Source organism: Pelecanus crispus, chromosome 2 (genome assembly GCF_030463565.1).
Source record: "Pelecanus crispus isolate bPelCri1 chromosome 2, bPelCri1.pri, whole genome shotgun sequence".
In the NCBI taxonomy this organism is placed as follows: domain Eukaryota; kingdom Metazoa; phylum Chordata; class Aves; order Pelecaniformes; family Pelecanidae; genus Pelecanus; species Pelecanus crispus.
The window spans coordinates 130,651,439-130,677,718 of NC_134644.1; the positions used below are offsets into that span (position 1 = coordinate 130,651,439).

General features: G+C 36.8%; 1 protein-coding gene across 2 annotated transcripts in view; it reads right to left on the minus strand.

Moving 5' to 3' along the window:
- The window catches only part of RB1CC1 (RB1 inducible coiled-coil 1), an 81,145-nt gene that overhangs the window by 43,701 nt on the left and 11,164 nt on the right, over positions 1 to 26,280 (minus strand). For both annotated transcript variants that reach the window (XM_075704764.1, XM_075704763.1), the window contains exons 2-8: positions 24,248 to 24,360; positions 20,487 to 20,614; positions 17,995 to 18,121; positions 17,577 to 17,747; positions 6,628 to 6,830; positions 5,083 to 5,521; positions 778 to 948 (exon numbers count right to left, since the gene is read on the minus strand). In XM_075704764.1, the coding sequence (XP_075560879.1) occupies positions 778 to 948; positions 5,083 to 5,521; positions 6,628 to 6,830; positions 17,577 to 17,747; positions 17,995 to 18,121; positions 20,487 to 20,557 (1,182 nt within the window). In that variant the 5' untranslated portion in view covers positions 20,558 to 20,614; positions 24,248 to 24,360. The remainder of the gene's footprint in view (positions 1 to 777; positions 949 to 5,082; positions 5,522 to 6,627; positions 6,831 to 17,576; positions 17,748 to 17,994; positions 18,122 to 20,486; positions 20,615 to 24,247; positions 24,361 to 26,280) is intronic.

The window sequence follows — 26,280 nt, forward strand, 5'->3', positions numbered from 1 at the left end:
ATTCACTAGACTCAAGATACACCTTAACACAAGAAACACCTTAAAAAGTATTTTCAAAGTTTTTAAAATTTACCATTTTCTAAGTGATTCTTACTCATCCAGAAAAAACACCTAATTTCTAAAATAAAAATAAACTAGATGTATTCTATTCCAGAAACAATACTATATACTGATGTATCTCAGAAGCCAGCAACTCTACACTGGTGCTTTTATGAAAATGCTGATTGGCTGAATTGGAATTAAATATATTTTTCCAAACTATAACCAAGAGAATCTTCAGAGAAATACTTTAGCTATAAAAACAGCTTAATATGCAGTTGACAAAGTTGCCGTGAACTACAGCTCTACATGTTCCTAGTGCATAGGAACCTAATAATAACCTAAGTCTAGGTTATTTTAAGTAAGAAATTTTTATTTTGTAGAGTGATTTTTTCTCCATTATAGATCAAGTGACATAAATAAAAGCCCTTATATTTAAGTCCTGGCGCTGTCCAACACCCACTGTTGCATTTTCAACTAGTTTGATGTTTTAAAAAAAGTATTTAAATTAATGTGGCAGTTGGAGTTATGAGGCGAAAACATGACCACAAGATGTAAAAACTAAAAATACTTAAAATGTCAAATTATTATGAATATAGCACCCTTTTGAGCATCTCCAGTGTGGTAAGTTGAAAACTATCTTGCATTAAGACATGCAATTGTTTCGTTGTAATCTTTAACAGCATACACGTATCAAAAATCTACCATCTTCTAATATTACACACTCAAATCTATTACCTGAGCAAGTTCTTTTTGTTCATTCACCAGTCTGCTGCAGCTTGCTATCATCTGGTCCAACGCATAGAGCCTATCCTCAAGGCCTTTAATAGCCTTCATGTTCTGATTATCTAGTTTGGCGATAGTTTGTCGACATTCTGCCAGAAAGGGTTGGATGATCCTTGGATCAAGCTGGGGGCAGGGGGGGGAAAGAAATAAAAAAAAATATTTATTAGCAGTTGATATATTGAAAGGTGACATGAGCTAACTACATGAGTTTTTATAACCTTTTTTTTTTTTTAATCTAATGTGTACCTACATCTGTCATCTGTTTCAGAATTCTGAGTTAGTAAGTCTGTGGATTTTATATCACAGCATGAATTTATTTGAAGTATTCCAACCAGGCCATCATAGAAATCAGGATCCTTACAAGGGGAAGGGACATTAGTTGAGGGGACAAGGCAGGATACGGAGGGAAGAGGCAGTCTGAAGCTAACGGACACAGCCTACCCTGAAACAGAATCCATACAGCTACAATCAAAACAAGTGATGAATGTGACTCAGTGGAAAGTGCAGTAGGGAGGGTGATGGGAAAAGCTACAAGACCCATTAGCCTTTTCCCACTAAATGAATGTTTCAACTGATTCTTTAGACAAGCAGATCAGTTCTAAGTAACTGGAAAACAAGCTGTGGAAAAATAATACATTTGTAATACTTTTTACCAATGTTTTTCCTAACAAAAACACATTTTTTAAATTATTGCATCATATTCCTTCACAGGCCATTATCCAGAAAAAAGTGTTAAAAAGTGTTTGAAACATTAAGAGGCTACCAATGTCCACAGATACTAAGGGTGGCTCTTCAAGTTCCACTGTAAGCAATAAAATAAATTACAGCCTTTATTTCCCTAGTTCTAAAAACAACATAGGTAATTGCAACAGCTTATGTAGGACAGAGTTTAGTCTAAACCTGTAATATATTAGTTAGGAACATAGTAAAAGTCATTAGTGTTAACAAAACATGAACAAATTTGCCCAAATTTATCCAAAATGGTTACGGTATGCCATCTGTTATATGAGAATATAGTCAAAAGGACACTACCCTGTGAGGTCATACTGTCACAGCACTGGCTGCTTTTGTCAACATGCAGGGTTTATGCCACTTACAGAGCACACAAATTAACCCTCAAAAAAGGAGCCACTTATATGACTTAGTATTAACATAAATAAAAGTACTATTTTCCCCTCAATCTATTATTTAACTATATAAAAGCTTTCACACACAGCACTTTTTCATTCTGGAAACACACATCCGGGGTACAGAGAGAGGAATCTGAAGAGGAAAAGCATTACAAATTAAGGAGCAACTACAAAGAATAGGTCATTCATTATCTTCAAACAAACAAAACAAACCCAAAACCAACCAACCAAACAAAAGACCACAAGGGGAAGTACTAAAAACTGGTAATTAGCCCAGAACTTTTCAGAATAAATAATGCTATTATTAATGTGACAAAATACATTGAAGTTCTCTGAAAACAGCAGAGGCTAACTTTTAGTATTTTATGAATGATCTTATGAATCTTGGTCCTTCTCAAGTGAGTTGTCCATCTTCAAGAACCAGTAATAAAACTAGTCTCTGAGATTAAACCAGATTGGTTTTAGATGTTCATCTTCACTGCCATCCTATTCAGGGTTACTTGCCTGTGGCATCCCAAATTACTCTGCTGCAGCATCCAGAACAGTTTCTTAATGGTTGGACTGGATGATCTTAAAGGTCTTTTCCAACCTAAACGATTCTATGATTCTATGATTAACAGACAAAATACTGAAGAACAATATGGTGTGGGTTTTTTTTTTTTCCCCTTTTGACCTTCCTAAACTAATTCTGTTTTATCTCTTTTTTCAAAGAATGCCTATTCCTCTCATTCCACCCTGTAATTTATTTCCTCCATACATTCTTTTTATCCCATCTTTGACCTAATTGCACCTGTAGCACTCAGCTCTGCTTTCACTGGTAGATAATACTGCTCTCCTCATCTTTAAAAGTCTCTTCCTTTTCTAGCCTTTTATTTAAGTGGCTTCGACAGCACTTAACAGAAACATCTGGTTAGCTCCTACTTACCCAATGCTTTTACTGCAGCCTAGGTTTCTGCAATTAGAAGCGTCATTTTGTAGAAACACCTAGAGGCTAGAAGAACCAGATACCTAGCAGCACTCTGTGCAACACACCAGTTCTGCCAAGACTCCCAGTACAAAAGGTATAAAGCTCATACTCTGATACTCATACTACTTTACACTTTCATGAAAATCTTACCTGAATTCAGAGTTTCAAATAAGAATTGCAATCACAAACCATTTGCATGGTTCATATTTCCAAGAAGGAATGGGCATGGGGAGAATGCAGGAAAAACAATTAAAAAAATAAATTAGTGCCATTTTATTCTAGCTTGCTATGGTACAGCGTCATCTCAAGTAAATATCAGAAGAGCAGTTGTGTTGCAAGGTATTTATTTAGTATTTTCTTTTCCTCTTCAGCTACAGGCTAATTCTGTTCTCAAACTAATTCCAAATCAATGGTAGGCAAAGATTCAGTACTTTGTGCTGCTACGGAAATAGAGTAAACTACTGTCTTCCTAAGGGAAACTAGGAACTATCGCATTACTTCAAAGCTTTGGGTTTTTTGTGAACCAGACTAGATCAAGATTGATCAATCACAGTTGTCCTGTTGGTGGCCAGAATAGTCTAAAGCATTTTCCCACCTGCCAATTCTGCTTATGCCAAGAAAACAAAAAAGAAACTTCATTTTTGTAGGAGCAATCACATTTTTTTCCACTACAAAAATCAGCTTAAGTTACAAAACAATTACAATAGCTGAAACAAAGGATTTCTGACTAGTCTTAGATAAGGCAAGGACAGAAAAGCACACAGTTACAAGATAGCCTCTCTAAAACATGTGATGTATGTCAGATAGGACTACAAGTTGGTCAAAAAAGGCACAATAAGTATTTAACTAAAGTGGTTATTTTTTCACTTTTGTATGTTTAGTATCACTAATATATTTTGTAGAAACAGTTTAATGTCTGTCTCTAAAACATTGATTTTTAAGAGACATTACATTGTTAACATTATGTATACTGTTAATATTATGTACAAAGTGAATTTATTCTTTTGCAACCGAACTACTGGCTTTTGTTACTTTTGTTTTAAACTAGTAGAAAGCACCCTGCAGTGTTACTGAACAAACAGGACAGAGGATTGTCTCAGATTTCAGAAATTAGGAAGTCTTTCACATACAAAATTGAATATTGTTTTTACTAAAGAACTTGTAAAGTCCAATTTTTCTCTTAGCCTTTTCTGTACTACTAAGATTTAGACATCTCAAAATCTAAAGCAGCCCTTAATATTAAGCCCAATTCTCCAACCACTTTTAAGGCAGAATTGAAAAAATCAGCGTACAGAACTGACCACATCATAATGTTCCCTACAACAGGTGGGGTTTAGACATAACTGAGACAGTCTTCCAGTCTTACCTTAAGGAGGAAATAAAGTGTCAAAGACAATAGAAATTGTTTTCTTTGTTCAAGGTATATTGAGTTGTAATAGTATAAAATTATACATATGCAAACAAAGCTAGACAATGCAAGAAATATAAGCTACAGTGAAAGCAAAGAAAGAAGGAAATCTCTAGGCAAAGGGTTTTTAAACGGTTATAATGCTCACTGGTTAAAATAATCAATTGGAAAGCAAAGAAAGTGAGCAATGTTTTATTCTACCAGCAGCAGAAATACAAACTGACATGCTGGGCTCTTCTGAGTGCATCTGTATCAGCTAATAAAGAATGCATATATACAGTATGTAAATTTATCACAATTAACCACATGAATTTGTCCAATATTTTAATAAAAAGTCTTCAATATTTTTTACTGAAAGAACATTAACTTTGGTCCACAAAAAGGTTTACTTTCATTGTAAGCGTAATTTCTATGAAAAAGGCAAAGAAAAAATAGAAGAAAAGTCACTTTGCTTATACACTACAAGAAGCTATTGGCTTTCCAATAGGAATGGCTATTTGAGAAACATGCAAGATAACAAGCATTCATTCTGAAATTATACATTTTCCTAAAGGTCAAATTCTTAACACTCAGAACTCTTAAAATACTTCCTACCCCCCACCCCAAGTCTCTGCTTTGGTCTCCATTCAGAAAGTTATCTGAGAAACAGCGAGTTACAAAAAGTTCAGTCACTTCAAAAGCACCAGCATCTGGAAAATAAACAGCAATAGTCAATGTGATATAATTTGATTTTTAAAAAATTGTTAACTTACCCTGCTCATAGAATCAAAACATTTTCTGACCAGTGATTCAACATCATTAGGTCTATCTTGAACATTTATCCAGTCTAACAAAGACACATTGAAGGAAGGCTGATCATCATCATCTTTCAATTCTATGGATGTTTCATTGTCCTGGACAGTAGTATTTTGATCAGACTCCTTATCATCTTTTATATTTTCAGGATCTGTGCCTTCCAAAGCTGAATGTTCAACTGACTTGCAAAATGAGGCTAACATTGATTTATTGTTCACTTTAGATATATCAGAATAAAGCACCAATTCAGCAGATTTCCCATCCTCAGCTTCTTCACTTTCTGCCCCTCCATGCTCAGCTGAAGAATCCAGTCTTCCTAAACACTCTCTGTAACTATGTCTTGTTAGGCACTCCAGCAGTGGTATCTTGGCCATGACAGAAACAGCAGAACCCAAGCTTTTTTAAAAAGGGTGAAAAGGAAAAAACATCAGTATCTAGAAGCCAATGTGACAAAAACTTAGATACAAACCACCTGTAATATAAAGTACTATTTATTTTAGAATTGAAGCAGATTTCAAAATTAATTTGGTAACTACCCTTTCAAAATACTTTGTTCAGTATCACAGACAGCTAAAGAAGTTACCGTTTCTGTTCTCTCCACTGCTGAATATGAACTCTTCTAAACTGCCAAGCAAGCTTATGTTTATAATGCAATGAAAAAAGGACAGTTTGATAAACTGAGACATGCCCTTTTTTCTAACAAAAAAAAAAACAACCAAAAAAAAAACCAACCCACACAACTGGGACTTTTATGTTTCCAATCTGCATGATACCAATGCTTATTAGCAAAGATTGAGTGTCCTCTGGCTGACTACTTTTGCAGAGTTTGAATGGTTGGTAAAAGCTATGAAGTTCAACTTTATTTTTTTTTAAAGAGTAAAACATATTTGTGCTTTATTTCTTTAAGTATCCAACATCTACTTACATTCTGTTAGGCAAAGCACTCATAGAAAAACCATAATACTATAATGTCCAGAAAGATGTCAAATATTTTCCTTGAAGTAACATCCAGAGTTTGCAGGATACAAGTATACACACACACATATGTACATCCCCCACCAAAGGTAAACATATACACCAAAAGTTTGTGTTATGACTTCATACTTTCAACATAGATCATCATTCTTAATATCTGCTCAAGTGTATTAAAAAGCAATTAATTCAAAAGTGCAAATATGTGTTTAAAAATATTCATTAACATCTAAATTTATTATCTAGGTATTTCTATTGCACATTTGGAAGGACTCCAGCTCTTAAACAGCTGTCCATTAACAAGCAGATCTTCCACAATAATACAGATTTTTGTGTGGTGATGAATACAAGGAAAAAATGTCAGATAGAAAATGACTAGCATAGAACAGAAAGAATGTTTTCCTTGACACATAATCAAACAAATACATGCTTCATTAATTAAAACTAGCACTAGACATACAACACTCAAAAAATAAGTTTAAAATATAGTAACTTTGGAGATTGAGGCTGAAGTTTAATGGCAAACCTACTGTGTAAGTTTCAACTTGATATCATCTATGGACTGCAAATAGCTTGAATATACATTTTCAAACTTGAAAAGTAGCTTTTGGTAAGAGTATGTACAATCTTCCAAGTTGGCCATTATGGCAGCCCAGCCTTGATGCTGAAGATGTTCATCATGTACAAGACCTTCACAAAAGGAGCAAAGTTTCTTGGCAACCTCATACATTTCCTGGGGGAAAAAAAAAAAAAAAAAAATCCAACAGAATGCAAATCACTTCAGGTTATTACTGCGGTAACTATATAAAACGCTAAATATATAACACTTGTTACGTTATGTCTCACGTTAGTTAGCTAAAAAGTTGTACACCTTAAAACTTCATAAAAAATATCAAAACTTCCTTTATTTGTAAATAAAAAAATAATTAGATAAAAAAGGTATAGATGATTTACTAAGAAATATCTTCAAAACAGGCAGGTGAAAGCTGCAGCTCCAAAAATCCTTATAAAATTAATTAAATGCTGCTAATATAGAATATTCAGTGCACACATACATGAATAATAATGCTTGCACTAATCTGATAGAAGGAGCTGGCAAAGAAGATCCATTAAGGAGAAAACTATTGAAGAGCCAAGCAGAAGCTCAGAACAAGACAATGAATTGCAGGATCAGTCAGAAGTGCAGGTGCATCAGATGCAAGAAGAGATGCATGAGAAAAACAGCAGGGCAGATAATTAATTGAAGTCTTCCATTGATTAATAAACCAGATGCAACATGATGAGCAGCAGCGCAGAGTGTCCACAACACTAAAACACACCCTGAAACTTAGTATATGCAAAACAACATGGCAGCTTTTCTGTTAAAGAACTGGATGACACAGAGGCATTTTACTGCCATAAGAAGGTGAGAATTTAATTACCACCCAACTTGGCAGAGTTAAAACAGAGACCTACATATGGCAAAGTACCATATCTTACTAAAAGTACACTAACAGCAATTCCTATTATATTAAATTCCAAAGTTTTAACTACTAGAAGAGTAACTGTTTTAAGTTTACCTATTTAAGAAGAGAGACTGTCCCCCTAGAAGTGCCTACTACTCAAATACCAAAATGAGAAAGTAAAACAAAAGTCATACAATAAATTCTTCAGCTCAATACTTCATCAATAACATACTATGTGGAAAATATTCTCCTGAGCATACTTGTACGTTGGGTTTTAATATCCACCTACCCTGCAAGAAAGAAAATCTTACTACATTTTGCAGGTGGAGCATGCTGTTAAACCAGGACTGAACACATAACTTTCCTCTGCTATAGTACATGTGAGAAAACCATGCATGGAGAAACAAGTTATACAAATACAGTGAGAAAGCACTGTTAAAAACCCAACACATCAGTATATTTCAGAATGCATTCGCTGCTGAACACATAGTTAGCAGCACATATGCATACACAAAAAAAAAATTAAAGCCCAACACCACTTATCTTCCCGAAATAAACCACAAAGCAGCAGAGCATTTTATCCAAACCTTTCAGAACTAGTACTGACAAAACCTGAAAGTTATGAATAACCTCCCTTTTTTTAGAAGTCCAAGCCTTGTCTCAAGCAGCATGACAAAATTCCACTGTCCTTCAAATCACTGGTATCTAAGCTATCAGCAGATGAACAATGAATATACAAACACATATGCAACTCCAAGGAAATCAAAAGCTATTATTACAAATTTCTATCACTTCGTAGTAAAGATGTTACCTGTTGTCTTGTTTTCTGAACTGTGGTCACTTTCTGTGCACATGAGAATAAGGATTTCCAGTTTAAAAGAACAGTTATTATTTGCTGCATGGGCTCTCACTTCCTAAGTCAAAATCAACCAATAACACAACTAGGACAGCATCCAGATAGTGCTGAAATCTGCAAGTAATTTTCTTCAGACTATCTCCAGTTCATTTATACAATTTAAATTCACATAAGCTAATGAAATATTGACAGCTTGAAAATTTTTTTCTTAAATTCACTTTGTATACAAGTTATTCAAAGGCAAATTCCACAGGATATAAAAAAAAGCAGAATTACTGCTTCCTCAATTATCATATTAAGAACCAAAAGAACAGGCTGTTTTACCCTAAGGTCTACTAAAAAAGACACCAAAAATATGAAGCTGGAAAGGTAAATGAACGTCCCCACTGTGTTCTAATGCATGTCCCGGGAATGTACACAAGCATTTTACTTTCAACTCACAAACACTATTCTCTTCCCAAAGTCAACCTTCTTCCAAACTACTGGTAATAATTCCAGAAGTGAGAGCATATGCAGAACCACACATTAGTTGGAAGACTAAAACAATATAACCCACCTACAAAATCAAAACTCATCATAAAGTCTTTTTATGCAGTTCCTTCAAGTGAGTATCACCATTTACTAGGTAAAGTAAAGACTAGACTTCTCTCACTTTCAAACAAAAATGTTTCTTTAAAAGCCCTGGGTAGAGGCTTTTGTTAGTTCTATTTTCCTTTGGCCAACTCACTTGGCATGACACAACTCAACTGTGTAAAACACAAATGTGTACACTAGGCTTGATATGACCAGACTTTCCGCCCCGAGACATACTCTTAACTATCAGCCAGTGTTTCCTTTTTTAGCTAGATCTGCTTATTGTGTTCACAATGGAAGTCAAAAGTTACAAGTTAGTGTTGTTCTATGAAGGTTTATATGTCATTCTTGATGCTCCGTTGAGAACCTAAGTGTTGTCAATTTAAGATTTCAGTTTTAACAAGGTTGAAAGTGTTTTGCTGAGGAAACAAACACAAAACAGAAGTCACAAGTCACCAAATTTTAGTAGGAAAAAAATCATTACAATTGAGATCACCTGTTATGCTACTGATGACCAGCACTGACACTCTGTATCTAGGAGTCTAACCTGTGGCAATTTACCCAAACTTAACCAAACCAGAAGCTTGTGTCCCAGCAGTCTGACTCCTAGAAAAGTGAGAGTAAACAACAGTATTTCCCAGAGAGGCAAATTAACATTTCTTTATTTTTTTAGAAAGCATGTAACAGAAGGGCATTCTAATCAGTGTCAGGATGTCATTTAACAGCGACTTGTCCAAAGAAACAGTTATATAAAAATACCCAATGCTATCTAAGTATTCAACCAGATATTCATTGTCAGACAAGCTCCCTGTTCTATACGCAGGAGACGTGGACATTAAACAAGAAATCCCATTATGAAAGCAATCATAAATAGGATACTGAGACACAGAAGATTTTTTCTGAACTATATAAAGCTCAAACTGAACTAACATTGAGCTCAAAATTCATTAGCCTGAAAATATAGCTGTTTCTTGCAAATAACATTTTCAAAGTTACCCGTAAGCTAATACACTACAAGTCAACTCGTACAACTAAACAGACATGACTGTTTCAGCACACATATGCAAGATACTACAACAGCATTCCATATTACCATCCTCCCAAAGTTACTTCTACATTCGTATCCCAAGTGCTGAAGAAATTGTCTTGGGGGCTGGGGGAGGAGGGCAAGCAGTAGAATTCTCTCTGCATGGATGAACCTGAACACCATTAGAGTCCACAGGAACCCAGTACTACTTCTGATGCTGGTTGCTTTGGCAGTATCATGAAAGAAGTTCATTACATTCAATTAGTAAAGAATATTACTCTGAATTCAGGAGGTCCAAGTAGATGATGGTTCTAAGCTCAAACCACATGGAGTAACTTTTTTCCACCCATCGGAACTGTTTCAGTCTTAGACTATACTAAGCAGAGACCAGTGTAGGGAAAAAGAACACTATGTCAAACCATTATTTTATTTTTTCAATGTTGCATGGAGAGGTCAAGAAGAAAACACTGTTTCAGTCAATCTTATAACCGTGCTTTCAAAATGTGAGGATGTGCAGCAAGAAAATGAAGTGGTGAAGCTTTTTGCTTCCTTTAGACTATCTATGTACCTTAAAAGTAGTTAATAAATTAAAAACTACACAGATATATCTTTCTTATCATTCCATCACTACTTAAATACATCTTCAAGTGATTTGGCTTGTTCTTTCTACCATCTCCATAGATAATGTTTCTGGGGAGACCTCCTTGTGCTACTTTAGAAGGATCAAGACCAGTCTATTCCACATAACCTGTATGTCTGCATGCAGAAAAGAATTAAGCAGCTTTCCGCAAAATGAATGAAGTCTAAAAACTGAATTATGTCAGGCATATAAATAAAGGCCTGCAATCCAACATACGTTTTAACACTTCTCAGTAAAGTTGCCAGCTCCAGCACAGAAACTGAAGCCTGCCTAACAACAGGCTTGCTTTTGTCACTGATTTTTCACAGATCCACTCAAGGGTAATTGACAGACACCCAACGGTTCACAGAGCATAAAAATTCACTTCGGTTGCTTTGCAGAGCTACGTCCATCTTATTTGGCTATACCAGCATACCTAGAACACTGATAGCTTCACCACACCACTGGAACATGGACCTCAAGAAACACCACTACCAGTACAAGACTAGACAATCCCAGGTTAATCTCAACGTGCTGTTGAAGAGTAAATAAAGGCATCTTCACTTCCTAATTTGTCAAGATATTCCCAGGCCCACCAGAAAGATTTTTACCTTTGGCTGTGTGCTTTAACAGAGTGTTTATTTGAATTATTTTCTTCATTCACCCTAACTTAAGTTTAGGTGATTCTTATGATTTTAATTACTTCCATTTAGTATGTTTCAACCAAAATCAGTAGAAGCAACAAAGTATGTTTTATCTAAAACAGAAATTAACTGATAAAGTATTTCCCATCAATTTCAAGACTTCATCTTTGCATCCTACTGCTGTAATTCTGCTCATCTGAATGAAAAAAATCCAGGGAAAGTCTGTTTGTCTTAAGTGGTCTTTGGACTTACCTCTAAAGAACAAAAGTTCTCAGGAAATGCAGGGTTCTTTCCATTCTCTACAACCCTGTGGTAAAAGGAAACAAGTCATCAAAGTCCTCTATTGCCATGTGTCTGAAATTCTGTAAAAAGGACTCCTTATCGGTTTCAGTCACCCTAAAAATCAACCTCAGGCCAACAAAAAAGATCCTTGAGAGTGAAATTACACACGCCCATACACTGTAACAGCAGATAAATGCTTCCACAAAAAGTAACAGTTATCTTGCTTACCAAAATTAGTAACCAAGACCAATATTTCTAATTCATGCACCTCAAACTAAAACACCAGTAACGCTCCTAGATTAACCACTTCAGGACTTCAGCTTTTAAAACCTGTAATTGGAACAGTTAACTTTGCTGTGAGGGAGACTGATATTTCATGGCAATTTCTCTCCTTTCATTAGGCAGCTGATTGTTCCATTCTCTTTTAATATTGGTCATTTTTGGTGACTGCATCCTTTGGACATTTGTCCACACAGTTCACAACTTACTACATACTCAGAAAGTATTATTGAATCAGCATAATACAGAACAAGTTATTCTGTAAGTTACAGCTTAATGACTTTTTCTTCAATACTGTTTTCACCAGCTCTTGGCTCTGACATTAGAAGTAGGCTAGGAGAAGTCAAGTGACAGAATTTACTACCAAAATACATTGAGAAGCTGACATAAACCACCACAGCCATATAATCAAACCATGGTACAAGGTAAGTGATAATTTCTACTAGCTTGATTCCAAGCCACCCAAATCTTTTTCTCCTGGTGAATTTTCTAAAGGCTTGATCTAACAGTTCTGGTTACAAAGGCCAACTAAAACAAATGCTGTATCTTTTAGTACACCTTAGGGTAAACTAAAACCTACTCCATTTCAACCCCACGCAGCTCAATTACTTTTAAAGATTATGAGATTGATCGCTAATCCGGGTTACAAAGAAGTCTGAACTTCCACGGAGGAGCTAGAAGTGTTTCTGGCTATTAGATTAATAATTTAGCCAAAAAGAATGAATAGCATTAATTGAGCTATACAATTGTTACAAACATTACAATGCCTTTAAAATTTTAATGTTCTTTAAGTAACGCTTTTCCAGAGGGTCTCAAAACAGCTTTCTAGTAGAAGTGAAAGAACATTTCTCTAAATAGTAGATACACAGCTTTCAGGAAGCATGACTGTACTTCTTGGCTTCAGTATTACAAAGCATTTGGAACTAAAACAAGAATGATCTAGGTACTATGACTACAGCCATGGTTTTAGGCAACCAAATGAAATGACCACACAGTTTCTCACCCTTGTTTCCATTTCTCAAAGAAAAAACTGACTGGAATTGCCAGTTAGATGATTACACCAATAATATCACATGAAACATAACCACTAACAAAAAACCCAAGTTTCCAATATCCTTCTTCTGGGACAAATAACAGGGGAACTTCAGTTAGATCACTTAAAAAAAACCAAAAAACACAAAATCCTTTTCTAAAGCCTAAGCTATCAGAAATCATTTTAAGGAGTAGCGTTAAAAGACCACAAGATTAGACAAGATTCACACAACATAGTTTATTGCACAATGCACTGTGTAGAGGACAGCTTGTCTTCTCCGAAGCTTATGTGTACGTAACTTTTCACAAACACTCTGTGCACCATGCTGTCCACATACTGCAGCTCAAGGCCAAAACTCCTGAACTGGAAGGGAGGTGGGAAACTAGGCTAGCTGCAAAAAGGCAAGCTGTAACCCTTTAGGCACACACATCTCAAAGGCAAGTTTTTAGTTAAAAGGAAACCAGGATACTGGGTCATAAAATGAAAACAGGCTTAGAAAGTTGCTTTAAAAGAGATTTAAAAGGCAGAGAGTAGTTACAACAAACACTTACCAAAAAGGATCTCATACAAAAAGTTTGTAAGACAGAGACATTGCGCCACATGTGACAAAACCTATGGCAAGAATTTCAGTTTCATTGGCAAAGGAAAAGTTAAAATAACAGACATAGTTTCTTTCAAGCTACCGAATCTTTTATACTGTGAATTCTACATAAGGAGATTGCGTGCAACCAACAGAAACTTAAGAAAATCTGTACAGATGTTAAGATCATGAAAGCAAAAAGAAAGAAAAAAACTGAGGTATCTTGATATGATAATCACAGTACAGTGGAAAACCAAACAGGAGGTTTTCTCACAGGAATGATTTTTGGTTAGGAGGCATTAAAACCTAAAAAAGGCTACATGTAAGTTAATGGAGTCAGCTTCAGTTGGGAAAGAAACCCCAAAACTGACTGCTTTTACATATACCCTATACATGTATGGCCAAAAGGCTGTAAGAATGCCAGGGCCTCCACTGTGAACTAAAAGATTACTTTTGTTTATACCTGAATAGTAACTAAGGATATCTGAAAATTATGGCAAAAAAATGCAGAAAGAAAAAGTGGAATTTAAATCAATAATGGTCAGTTTTAGACAGGCAAAAACAACAGAGAGGAAATAAAGGCATGGATTAATAAAAATACTTGTTAAAGGAGAATCTAGAATCACTTGTTACTCTGAAAAAGAAAGTTAAAGACCCTATACCAGTGTAATCAAAGTATGGATCAGAAAAAGTAAATCAGAAATATCTGTCTACCTTTTTCCACAGTACAAATAAGGTTCAAAATAAGGGAAGGTAAAAAACCACCTTTCATACAGTTCTACTGCATAGTTGCCAAGTAGTACACAGTTCAAGTCACAGATGCTGAAAAAAATGATGAAATTCAACAGTTTTCAGGCAGGCTTAAAATGAGGGAGAAACAAGGTAGAAATAGAAGTCTTCACACCCCGAAATATTCATAATCTTCCACACAAGAAGTTTGCCTATTACTAAAGTAGACGTACGGCATGAGGTACAAGAGATAACCAAGAGCTCTTGCACACTAAGTTAGCAAAAATTGCTTAGAAGATGGCTGCTATTTCATATCCTGTTTACAATTTCATATTAAGTCTGATATTTTAAAATCATACTGTGTATTCTCTGGGCAGAACAGATACCAAATTAAATAGAAACTGGTAGCTATCAAATATTCTCCCCTACTTTTACGTAGTTATACATCACTGTTTCTTATTGTTGACAAGAATAGGTAAGACTTTCTATCATTAGCAATGATTTAGATTATAACTTTTATTTTCCTAATACAAAACATTTTTATTGTGTATTAGCAGTAAATATTAATGAATTAAATTTAATAATTAAATTACCCTAAATAATTACAACAGGCAAGAACTCTCCATCAAGTACTGCAACTCCGCTTTTCTGGTAAAGCAGGTTACTGTCTCTCTAAAATTAATAAAAAGACAAAGCTTGAACCATTAAGGCAGATTTTTCATGCCCATTTTCCAGGAAGTCTCCCCTACAGTATTCTCAGTGTGGCTTTGGATGCATCAATCTCACAACTACAGAGGTTCAGAGCCTTTCTAGCTCTCCCCAGACAGATCTTAATCAATTTTGAGAAGGATTAATCTCTCATGTTCCCTCTTCCTCCCAGCCAAGAGGCTTATGGTGAACCTTGAAGAAGATTAATGTTCTAACCACATTCCCAGTCCTCCCTTGGTCTCTTCTGAATTACTGCTCAATACGCTTCAAGCAGGCATCACAAAAAATTGCACTAGTACAATACTGCAATACTCCTTTATACAGTTTTCACACCTTGGTACATCTAAAGTCACAATAGCCTATTTACTAATCTTCCACCATACATGATAGTTTTGTCATTCCCCTGACCTCCCAAAGAAGTACCCGATATGTCTTCACAGATTAACACAGAGCTTATGGTTTTGAAAGATTTAAAATCTTGGATAAAATTAACTGTGGGTATAAAGGTGTATCAGATTTAAGATTATTACTACCTATTTAAATAAATTTCTAAGTTTTTCACAAAAGATTCTACTATCATTGTAGCCCTTTTACAAGCAGGGAGAACTGGAAGTGGGGAAAAGAGAATAATTTTTTCAAGATAAATCTGCAGGCTAAAAATAAAACCTCCATTCTACTTAGATCCATGTTTAAAGACCTTTAAATACTAAATTCCTCCCCCCATCCCGCAATAACATTAAATAGGTGCCATCAGGTATTGAAAGATTTATTTTCTTCTTGCAAATCAGCTCAGGATCACTCTCTCTAGATAAACTTTTCAGTCTCTAGCTAAATATTATAGCTCCAGTTAGCCAATAAAAGCTGTACTCCACGCAGAGACTTTTAAGAGTATTTCTGAAATATGAGCTTCCCTTACAGAACACTTGCCACCAGAACGAGCCAGTAAAGATCCATATAATTAATTTAAAAGCAGAAACACTGCAATAAACTTGCTTGCTCTGCATATTAATACATTCTTCAGAATCAAGGGGGAATAGAAGGGAGCACTGACAATTCTTTTCAAGTCTAAGTAGGAGTATTTTTTATAAAACTCCTGGAATATAAAAAGCTTACTCCAGAGGAATTAAATCTGTTCTATCACTGTATACTAACTTCACCAGACCAAAACAAAATTAAGAAACTTCAAGACCACAACATCAGGGATGGGATGAAGAAAGAAGATAAAATATCAACAATGAGAAATGTGAGACTGAGTACCACCACCTTTCACTTTCGTTACCTTAAGCAAAGCACTAACACGAAGACTGTAGTAATTACTACAGCCCCCCTTTCATATCAAATCAATGCTAAGCATTTAACAGATATCAGTCTTGCTGACATCTCACAAAAAAGGGTTTTAAAGCACTTTCAGTTTCAGCTGCTAAAACCAGAATCCTCACAGTCTTCAAGCACAAATGAAAACCTCCCACTCCTAGCTGAATTCACACCGATATCCACTCTTCTCCATATGACAGTCATATGATTCACAGATCCCTAATAACTCAAGGTCCTATTTACTAAGTCAGCAGTAACTGTCAACAGGTGGTGGAGAGAGGAAGAGAATCTACTGGACTCAATCCTTGCCTTAAATCAGACAGTATGTCAAGGTCAGATTATTCAGGCTAACTTTCCCTGTCTTGACACGTCAGGAGGCCAAGGGAGAAAATCAAAAAACCCTGCACTGTATGTAAGACTTCGCACTTTTCTCTGAATTAATCTGTACAGTATTAAAAACCAGCCACTTCAAGTGCTAAATATTATTTTAGACTGCATTAAAGTTCTCACTGAAATGAAGAAACTTTATTACCAAGACAACATGCTAAAACACATATATTACTATTCATTTTGTGCTAAGTGCTACACATAAGCATTCCCCCACTCCCAGCCATTGGAAGTTTAAATAATCTTTAGAGACAAGAAAAATACTTAATGCCTTTAAATGTAAAATTTGAAAAGGAAAACATGAAGAAAAGCAATCAGTCCAGCTACTGAAGGCACTCTCTTGAACACACAGCCGCTCCTATTGCATGCACACTTGACATCTTTCTGACCATGTTGCAGGGAACTAGTTCCCCCTATCAAAATAACAGAAGTAATCAAGATGGAATTCTGATAAATTTGCTTTCTATGCAAGGAAAAGCCAGCACTCAATAACAAAAGACCTGAATTTTAGTAATGGGAAGCTTAGTTTTATTAATTCCTCTCCAGTTGTTTAGACATACAAGATGAAAGGGAAGCTTAGCAAGATGCTTTTAAAAATTATACTGCTAAGTTTTTACTTGGGTTAACAATGTTTCTGAAGTAACAAACTTCTCTGTTTGCATGTTGAGGCAGACTGAAGACACTGAAAATAAGGCAGAGCATTAAGGCATGGGTCCAAAGCAACCAGATTGCTTTTATTTTGCAAATACTGTAAACATACACAGTCATAAAGCTGTATTACAATATGCTTTTGAAAGAAGCTTTGAACATGCTGAAGAAGCAAGCACCTTTCAATACATACCTTGAAACTTTGAGACAAAGCCTCTGAAGAATACATCATCACTAATATGCCATTCTTACTGTCTTTTGAACAAACTATTTCATGATTTGTATCAAGCTTCCCCTCCGACATAGAAAAAAGTTACTTTCCTTTGGTGTGCAAGTACAGTAAAAAATTACTTACCACAGCAAGTTGTGTCCGTGATGCTACCGTATGAAACACTGCAGGCATCATAAGAGATTCTTCTACTTTCAATTCCATCTCATTCTCTGCTGAAAACGTGGTTTTGGGGATAGCTGGTGGACGTTCACACAAGATCATTTCTTTGTTGAATAAAAAAATTGGGTTGGTATCCTACACTCAAAAAGAAAATTAAACCAAACACTGATTAAAGGCAACATACTGTTCAATCACCGATTATTTCATCACATGGGTAATGCCTACGTGTATAAGCTGAATACATAAACATCTGTTTCTCAAAGCAAAAAGAAATCCAGCAAACAGTACACTACAGAAAAATACTTAAAAAAATCCCTTAGTAAAACATCTTTTTCTTCCCCTATAAATTGCAGCTGAGACAAAGAATGCTGAATGCACTTACTGTTCCAGCACTGTAACTACACACTCTTCTGTCTGGTGCCATACACTCTCCTCCATTGACAACCAGTACTTGGTGCTGAATGGCAATCTTATACTTGGTTTGAATTGCATGTTTCAGATCAGCGACACTGGAAAAAAATTGGAAGACAACACTATCAGCATATTTGTGTCTCTAATTTTACATATTCCTGTCATAGAGGCAGGTGACTTGTCTGTGGCAAAGCAGAACTTTTTTTAAAGACCTCTTACTTTTTATTCTGCACAATGATATATTTCTAAGTTTTTTCAAGTGCTGTAATGTGTTGCATTCTGGACATCTAGCTAATAAACTATCGGCTAAAAGAAGACAGCCTCTGCATTACTGGTAAGTCATCAGCAATCTTTTTCCAAGAATATTCTTTGAATATATACTTTATGAATAAACAGCTGACTTGCTGAAACCCTGGAAGACGACAAGAGTATTAACACTTCATTACGCATAACATAAGCACAATTTTACCTACTCAACTGACTGATTTACTGTACATGAAGTGCAGTATAGCACTTAATAACAGGAAATTAAGCTATCCTTATATATGCAACAAATTCATATCAACATTACAGACACTTTCAAAGCAGAAACGGTAAATTAGTAAACCATCCCTTTTTTTGTTCACCATCCTCGTACCTTTAATTCTGGGTGATGACATCTTCGCATTACTGTTTATTTTAGACTTTGTCTTGAAGACACATGCAAACAGCAAACTAAACAAGAATTTACTAATATGATACAGTATCTGACTCAAACTATAACACACTGCGGTAGTACCTGTGCAAAGGTATTAAAACACTTCAGAGTACAAGTGAATAATCAATATAAGCATCAAAGGTTTTGATATAACTGGCAGGAAGCATAACGATGTTACTGGCTATACAGTACTTGAAAAATAAAGATCGGCTATCTAAAATAACCACAATTCACTACGACACCACGAATTCACTACAAATATCTCAGAAGCACAAGCTTGTAATTGCTAGCTGAGTTACAGTAAGCATTCACCTATCATCTCCATGGTTTTTGGGAAGATAGCTTGGCCTGCCCATGCATAAGGAGACAGACAAAGAACCCAAGAAAGTTAGTCTTGCTAGAAAGAGCAAGTCTATATATACAGACATACTGAATAAGAAGTTAAACTGTTCTACTGAAGAGTCTTGGATTTGGTGTGGTTCAGCCACTGGAAAGCTTCTTTCTCAACAAACTATCCAACTGAGCAAAAAGTCAGCCCATACCAGACTATTAGGTGCCTGGTCTGGCAGTTCAGATGCTGTACCTCACTCATCATGATTTAGGAACAGAATTTCACTGGAACACTATTTCAAGCTCAGTAATACCCTGAGTGTCAGTGGGCCTTGCAGAAAAGCATACAAAACCAATCAACATAGACACTCTTAGGGCCCTTCCACCCCAAACGAATTTCAAAATCCAGATTCACTTGTTGAGTCATGAAAATTACAAACAGGAATTCAGGAGAAAGGAACAATGGATCTGAGCATAAAATCCACAGCAGAAGTCTTTCAAGGACAATTACTTGCAACTCATTCATCACTGACAGAATATGAAGACAGCAGGTAAGCTTGGCTCTTGCTAGGTCTAAGGTGTATGGGCTATCATGATATTATGCACAATTTACTTGTTAGATCGGAGCCCTACATGAGAACAAGGAAAAAAGTATACAATACCTCCAATTTATCTAGACATCTCTAAAAGCACCTTTACATTTGCAAGATGCTTTTAATGTGCAGTGAAAAAATACAAATAGCACAGTTGTTGGGACTTAACTGTGAGTCTGTAACACTGCTCATGTTTCAGGCATTTGGGCATTCAGAAGTTCATGTTTTACATATAAAATGCTGTAAAACATTTTGGAGCCTTACAACATAGGACAGAACCAACTTTTACCCATCCTGGACATGAGACAAAACCCTATATGGCAGTTCTTTAGCATCTAATCTAAAAATATTATAGAGCACACACTTTCTTCAGGATGAGTATATGCTGACAGAAGAAAGAGCAATCTGCAGAATTTCTTGTGTGATAGCAGTCAACAAAAAAAATAAACCTTTTACAGAGGAATCCTAAATAAAAACGCCATCCAATAAAAGGTCATGGAAGATCAGAAGTCATTCTGACAGTTTTTCCAAAAAGCACCAAACGTTAACACCAAACTCAGCTAAGAACAGGTCATCCTCTGTCACTGCCCCAGAAAAGTAAATAACCTCTCCACTCTTTCATGGGACCTCAAACACACACAATCACCTGCAATGCACTGAAAAATGCTAATCCAAAAAAACCTCCCAAAAGTCACTGAAACATATGAAAACCTAGAAGATAACTATATGGACATACTAAAAAACAACTGAGTATCATCTCTCCAGAACTCAATATACAAAAAGTAGATATACTCTTCTTTTAATTTAAAAAACAAACAATACTTAATTAATTTACTTTCTTACTTTTGTACAGCAAGTTCCGTATCAAAGGTAAGGGTAGTTCCAGTGTTGACCAGAAACACATACAGCTTCATGATGAATTCTTTAGGTCTCTGAAGTTTATAACTTCCCCTGCTAAAATCATTTAGAAACTGAAAAAATATTGAAGTGTTAGTTTCACATACGAGTTACTAAAAGACACATGCACGCTTTTGAAAAAATACTTTTAGATATATAGTGGGTGAATACATCAGCTCTCATATTGCACAATTCTTTATCCATTATTAAACATACAGACGCTCTTCTGACCAGAAACATGGGCAAGGTAAGCCTCTACATATGTGGATAGTTAGGAGAACACATGAAAATATACACTGAGAAGAATTAAAAGAAAAGGCAACTTTCAGTTGCAGAGGACACCATCTAAGATCACTACCTGGCTTTTCTCAATTATGAAGTGCATTTTTAAAGCCCCAGATACAGTTATTTCCAAACATCTTCCCTAGATTTTACAAACAGCAGCATGATCTATGCTGTAAGTATTCATTCCTCAACTTACAGCTACAAGGTCATCTGCTCACTACTGTCCCTGTCCGTAGTTTTTTCACTCAGACATATGGAACCATTAGCAAAAAATAAAAAAAAAATAGCTAACATTATGTAGATTTTCTTTTTGTATCTCTCCATAATTAATAGCTTTCAAAAATATTTTCCTCCGTTTTCAGCACTATCTAAATCTGTAGCTACTTTCTACTGAGGGAGCTGGCAGAGGAGCTCGCCAAGCCACTTTCCATCATCTACCAGCAGTCCTGGTTAACAGGGGACGTCCCTGATGACGGGAGGCTTCCCAATGTGACGCACATCTACAAGAAGGGCCGGAAGGAGGACCCGGGGAACTACAGGCCTGTCAGCCTGACCTCGGTGCCGGGAAAGATTATGGAGCGGTTCATATTGAGTGAACTCAACAGGCATGTGCAGGCCAACCAGGGGATCAGGCCCAGCCAGCATGGGTTCATGAAAGGCAGGTCCTGCTTGACCAACCTAATCTCCTTCTATGACAAGGTGACCTGGCTGGTGGATGAAGGAAAGGCTGTGGATGTCCTCTACCGGGACTTAAGCAAAGCCTTTGACACAGTCTTCCACAGCATTCTCCTTGGGAAGCTGGCAGCTCATGGCTTGGACAGGAGTAGTCTTCGCTGGGTTAAAAACTGGCTGGGTGGCCGAGCCCAGAGAGTAGTGGTGAATGGAGTTAAGTCCAGTTGGTGGCTGGTCATGAGCGGTGTTCCCCACGGCTCAGTATTGGGGCCAGTTCTGTTTAATATTGTTATCACTGATCTGGACGAGGGGATCGAGTGCACTTGCAGTAAGTTTGCAGATGACACTAAACTGGGTGGGAGTGCCAATCTGCTGGAGGGTAGGATGGCCCTGCAGAAGGACCTGGACAGGCTGGACCAATGGGCCGAGGCCAACTGTGTGAGGTTTAACAAGGCCAAGTGTCGGGTCCTGCACTTCGGGCACAACAACCCCACGCAACGCTACAGGCTTGGGGAAGAGTGGCTGGAAAGCTGCCTGGCCGAAAAGGACCTGGGGGTGTTGGCAGACAGCTGGCTGAACATGAGCCAGCAGTGTGCCCAGGTGGCCAAGAAGGCCAACAGCATCCTGGCTTGTATCAGGAATAGTGTGGCCAGCAGGAGCAGGGAGGTGATTGTGCCCCTGTACTCAGCACCAGTGAGGCTGCACCTGGAATACTGTGTCCAGTTTTGGGCCCCTCAATACAAGAAAGACATTGAGGTGCTGGAGCATGTTCAGAGAAGGCAACAAGGCTGGTGAAGGGTCTGGAGCACAGGCCTTATGAGGAGCGGCTGAGGGAACTGGGGTTGTTTAGTCTGGAGAAGAGGAGGCTGAGGGGAGACCTTATCGCTCTCTACAACTCCCTGAAAGGAGGCTGTAATGAGGTGGGTGTTGGTCTCTTCTCCCACGTAGTTAGCAATAGGACAAGAGGAAATGGGCTCAAACTGTGCCAGGGGAGGTTTAGATTGGATATTAGGAAAAATTTCTTCACAGAAAGGGTAGTCAAGCATTGGAACAGGCTGCCCAGAGAGGTGGTGGAGTCCCCATCCCTGGAAGTGTTCAGAAAACGGGTAGACGTGGCACTTTGGGACATGGTTTAGCGGGCCTGATGGTATTGGGTTGATGGTTGGACTGATGATCTTAGAGGTCCTTTCCAATCTTAATGATTCCTAGTTTTTACTTTCATTATAAATGATCCAGCCACCAAGCCAGGAAACATGAAATTGCTACTCTACCCATAATTGGTTTAGTGGTGGACTTGGTAATGTTAGGTTAATGGTTGGACTGGATGATCTTAAAGGTCTTTTCCAACCTAAATGATTCTGTGATTCTATCATTCTTCATCACTAATAGCAAGGGATCAAGACAGTGTAGTCCAACACATTTGACACATTTTCAGTCCTGTGCCCTACAAGTATCTGGACAAGTGACTATAAGCACGTGTTTTTCCAGTGTTTGTAACAGAAGAAAAACATTGAATTCCTTTGTAAAACATTGAGATTTAACCTGAGATTTTATCACTGAAGTACTGCATACTTCTGAGCCTTTTTCTCTTCTCCTCCACAGGAGCTCCTAAGTATATGAATAATTTCCTCCACACGAACAAAGCTGCTGAAGTACAATTAGCACTGCAGTCACTAATGACCTGAAATATTTTTGATATGAAAGGAGTTATGAAAAGTTAAGCTGGAAAAGTTTTAGCCACCCGGCAATATTCTTACATCATTATGAAAATGACTTTTTGGATTAAATTGCTTCACAGAAAGATGACCCTCCTTCCCTGAAATGTTAACAGGACATACAAGGCCTACACAGCTAGTTGTATTATTCTAAAATGAGTCTGAATTTGCATTTATCTCTTTGCCTACACAGAGAAAAAACTGACAAACCATAGCAAAAAATAACAAAAACACTACTAAAATGGGGAAGGAGGAGAAGTTTTACCAGAATATAAATCCAGAAAGTCAAAAGAACTTTCTTTTGAGAGTGGCTTTCCACACACTTTTCAAGTATTAATTATAGTACATAAACCAGTCAAAACACGCATTTTCACAACAAGGCTTCAGAAACAGAGCCACATCAAATAAAAAAGCCCCAGTTAAATAATTTGATCTGAATTGAGTTTTGTTATCCTTATACCTGAACTCTACTGCATTCAGAGGCATCAGTTCCAGTTTACATTGGAAAAAGAAGAATATACTCTATAAACAAAGTTAGCAGATAGACAAAAACTGCTGAACACCAAGAACAAGCTGGCAATAATTTATTACTAAATTCTTTGGCCTAGGTTTCAGTATTAATCAGTCTCACATGTAGAGAGACTTCTCTTCACAAAGGGTGTATTTGTGACCACGGTCCAGGAAGAATTAGAAACAAATGTATTAAATAATACAATGCTTATAGCAAGCACCATAGAGCACCCACGAAAAAAAGCTCTCTTCCACCTAAGCAGAGTAAAAGGCTTGTATAGTATCTAGTTTTCATATAAACTTTACTTTCTAAATTCAAGTGATATTTAAGAGAGAATCTGTCCGGAAACATCATGTCCATAAAGCAAAATTTTAATCACACATTTCCCCCTCCATACCTTAACACTAAGCTAACTATTTAAAATACAGAAAGAGAAAACATTATCAGATCAAAAATATTTATGACAGCTTCTGCCACCCATACATCAACATTCTCAAACTTTTTAACTTCAAGCAAAGAGTTACCTTCAGGCACTATATGAAGCTACCACCTTTTTCAAGAGGGGAGTAAATGCGCACATTTGCTTTACTTGATTTTTGGCAACAGAGTAGCATGGCTGTTCAAAGCCAGAGAAGACCTGCAAAGAAAAGATACAGAATGCAATTACAGGTGTTACTAACATGTCAGGATTTTATGGTCATCACTGCATGTAACCCAGAAATCAGTGTATGTCAATGCCAGAAAGAATAATTATGTGGTAGTATTTTTTTTTTAATTAACAAAGCTATTCAGTTACAAATCTGCTCAAAACTGCTACATATGTGAATATTTTTGCCCATAAGTTCAGTCTAAAATAACCATTAGTGATATTCTTCAGTATTTACAAGGAGGTAAAGTTAGTTCACTAAAAAGAACTGCTTGTATTTCCATTAACTGAAAGTATTTTCCAGAACTGGTGCAGAACGCTGATATGATGATGCCAAGAGCAATACAGAAAGTCATAACAAAACGCAATTTATCTAAGAAAGTCCAGTGTAAAAAGGCAACCATGCTACTGCTGCCGAATCAACAGCCTTACCCTGCAACTGTATCCAACAGATTCCCTCAGGAATCAGCATCATCATCCTTTCCTGAAACAAGGTAACCTTGTCTGTTAAACTATTCATCCACTTTAGATTTTTTTTTTTTTTTAAAAATAAACTGAAGATGTTACCATTCCCAGCCGCTTGTCACTGGCATCCTTGCCCGGGCCTTCCTCTCCCAGAACTGCTGTTTAAACTACAATTGAAACTACAACAATCAATATGAGCCGGATCAACAAAGGTGGTCTTTTTAGGCTACCCTAGTTCATTTTAACCATTGTCAGTTAAGTAGTGGTGCCAAAGGAGAAGGAGCCCTGGGCAAGGACAGCAGTGATGAGCTGGGCTCAGGGCAGTCGGGCAACTGCACAATCAAACTCCAACCTGCAAACAAACATTATTTCTATCATGTTAATACCCTAGCAAGCTTTCTGAGAAGATGATCAGGCACTATAAAGGGTGATAATCCATTACTAAAAATAGGTTTGCTGAAGCATGAAAACCATTAGAATGTGTAAATCATTTTATACAACTCGTGCTACTAATGCTAAATCAAAACCACTTCACCCCAAATTTGAAACCTTATGATAAAGTAAAAAATTACACAACTATTACATCTATTTTATGTGCATGGAACAGATAGCACTTTGTTAGGCTGTTATTTGAGCTATTATCTTCCTCCCTCCTGTCCACTCCCTCTTTCCTCCTATGCAAAATGTACACACATCACTTTGTCAGAAGCAAAGATGCAGTAAAAGGGAAAAAAAGCAATGTGTTTAAGTACCACCACTGGAAAACCAGTAACTGAATTGTCCTCTTCCAGTTTAGCTATCAGCAGTCAGTAGCTGTACTTGAGGAAAATAAATTTATGAATACTTGCTTTAGATCAAAGTAACACACATTAACATGAATAACAAGACACTACTGAAACACTTCTGCCACAAAGTAGGATCACAACACTACAGTCTCTATTCTCCTAATTCCTTTGCAACCATTAAGTCAAAAAACAAGTGTTGTTTCTTCCTCCCAACATTTCAACAAACAGTCCTGGGGGAACAGAACTACACGCACGTAGGCAGGACAAATTTGTATTAGGTTACTCTTCTTTAAAGAAAAAGAAGAAGAAGAAAAAAAAAAAAGTAGAATTCACCCACTCCCAAGGTTGCCACAAATTTCAGTGAGTGCTTCCAGGAACAGAGGAATCACGTAAATCAAGGTTTCAGAGAATACGTGCCTTTAACACCAAGCTCTCCTACAGATTCACTAGTGCCCGAAAAAGGCAGGCTGCAGCCCTCCCTTCAGCAGGAGCTATGTCAAGTGCCTCTCTCCAGCTGCTTGTTTTCACAACACTGGAAGAAACTGAATTTTGAGAGCTCTCCCTAGTTTTGCATCTCTGGACAACATCTGGCTGAGTCTGGACAAGAAAGTCCAAAATTAGTTAAAGGGGGAGATGCATGAAAACCGGTCACAGTTGCCTA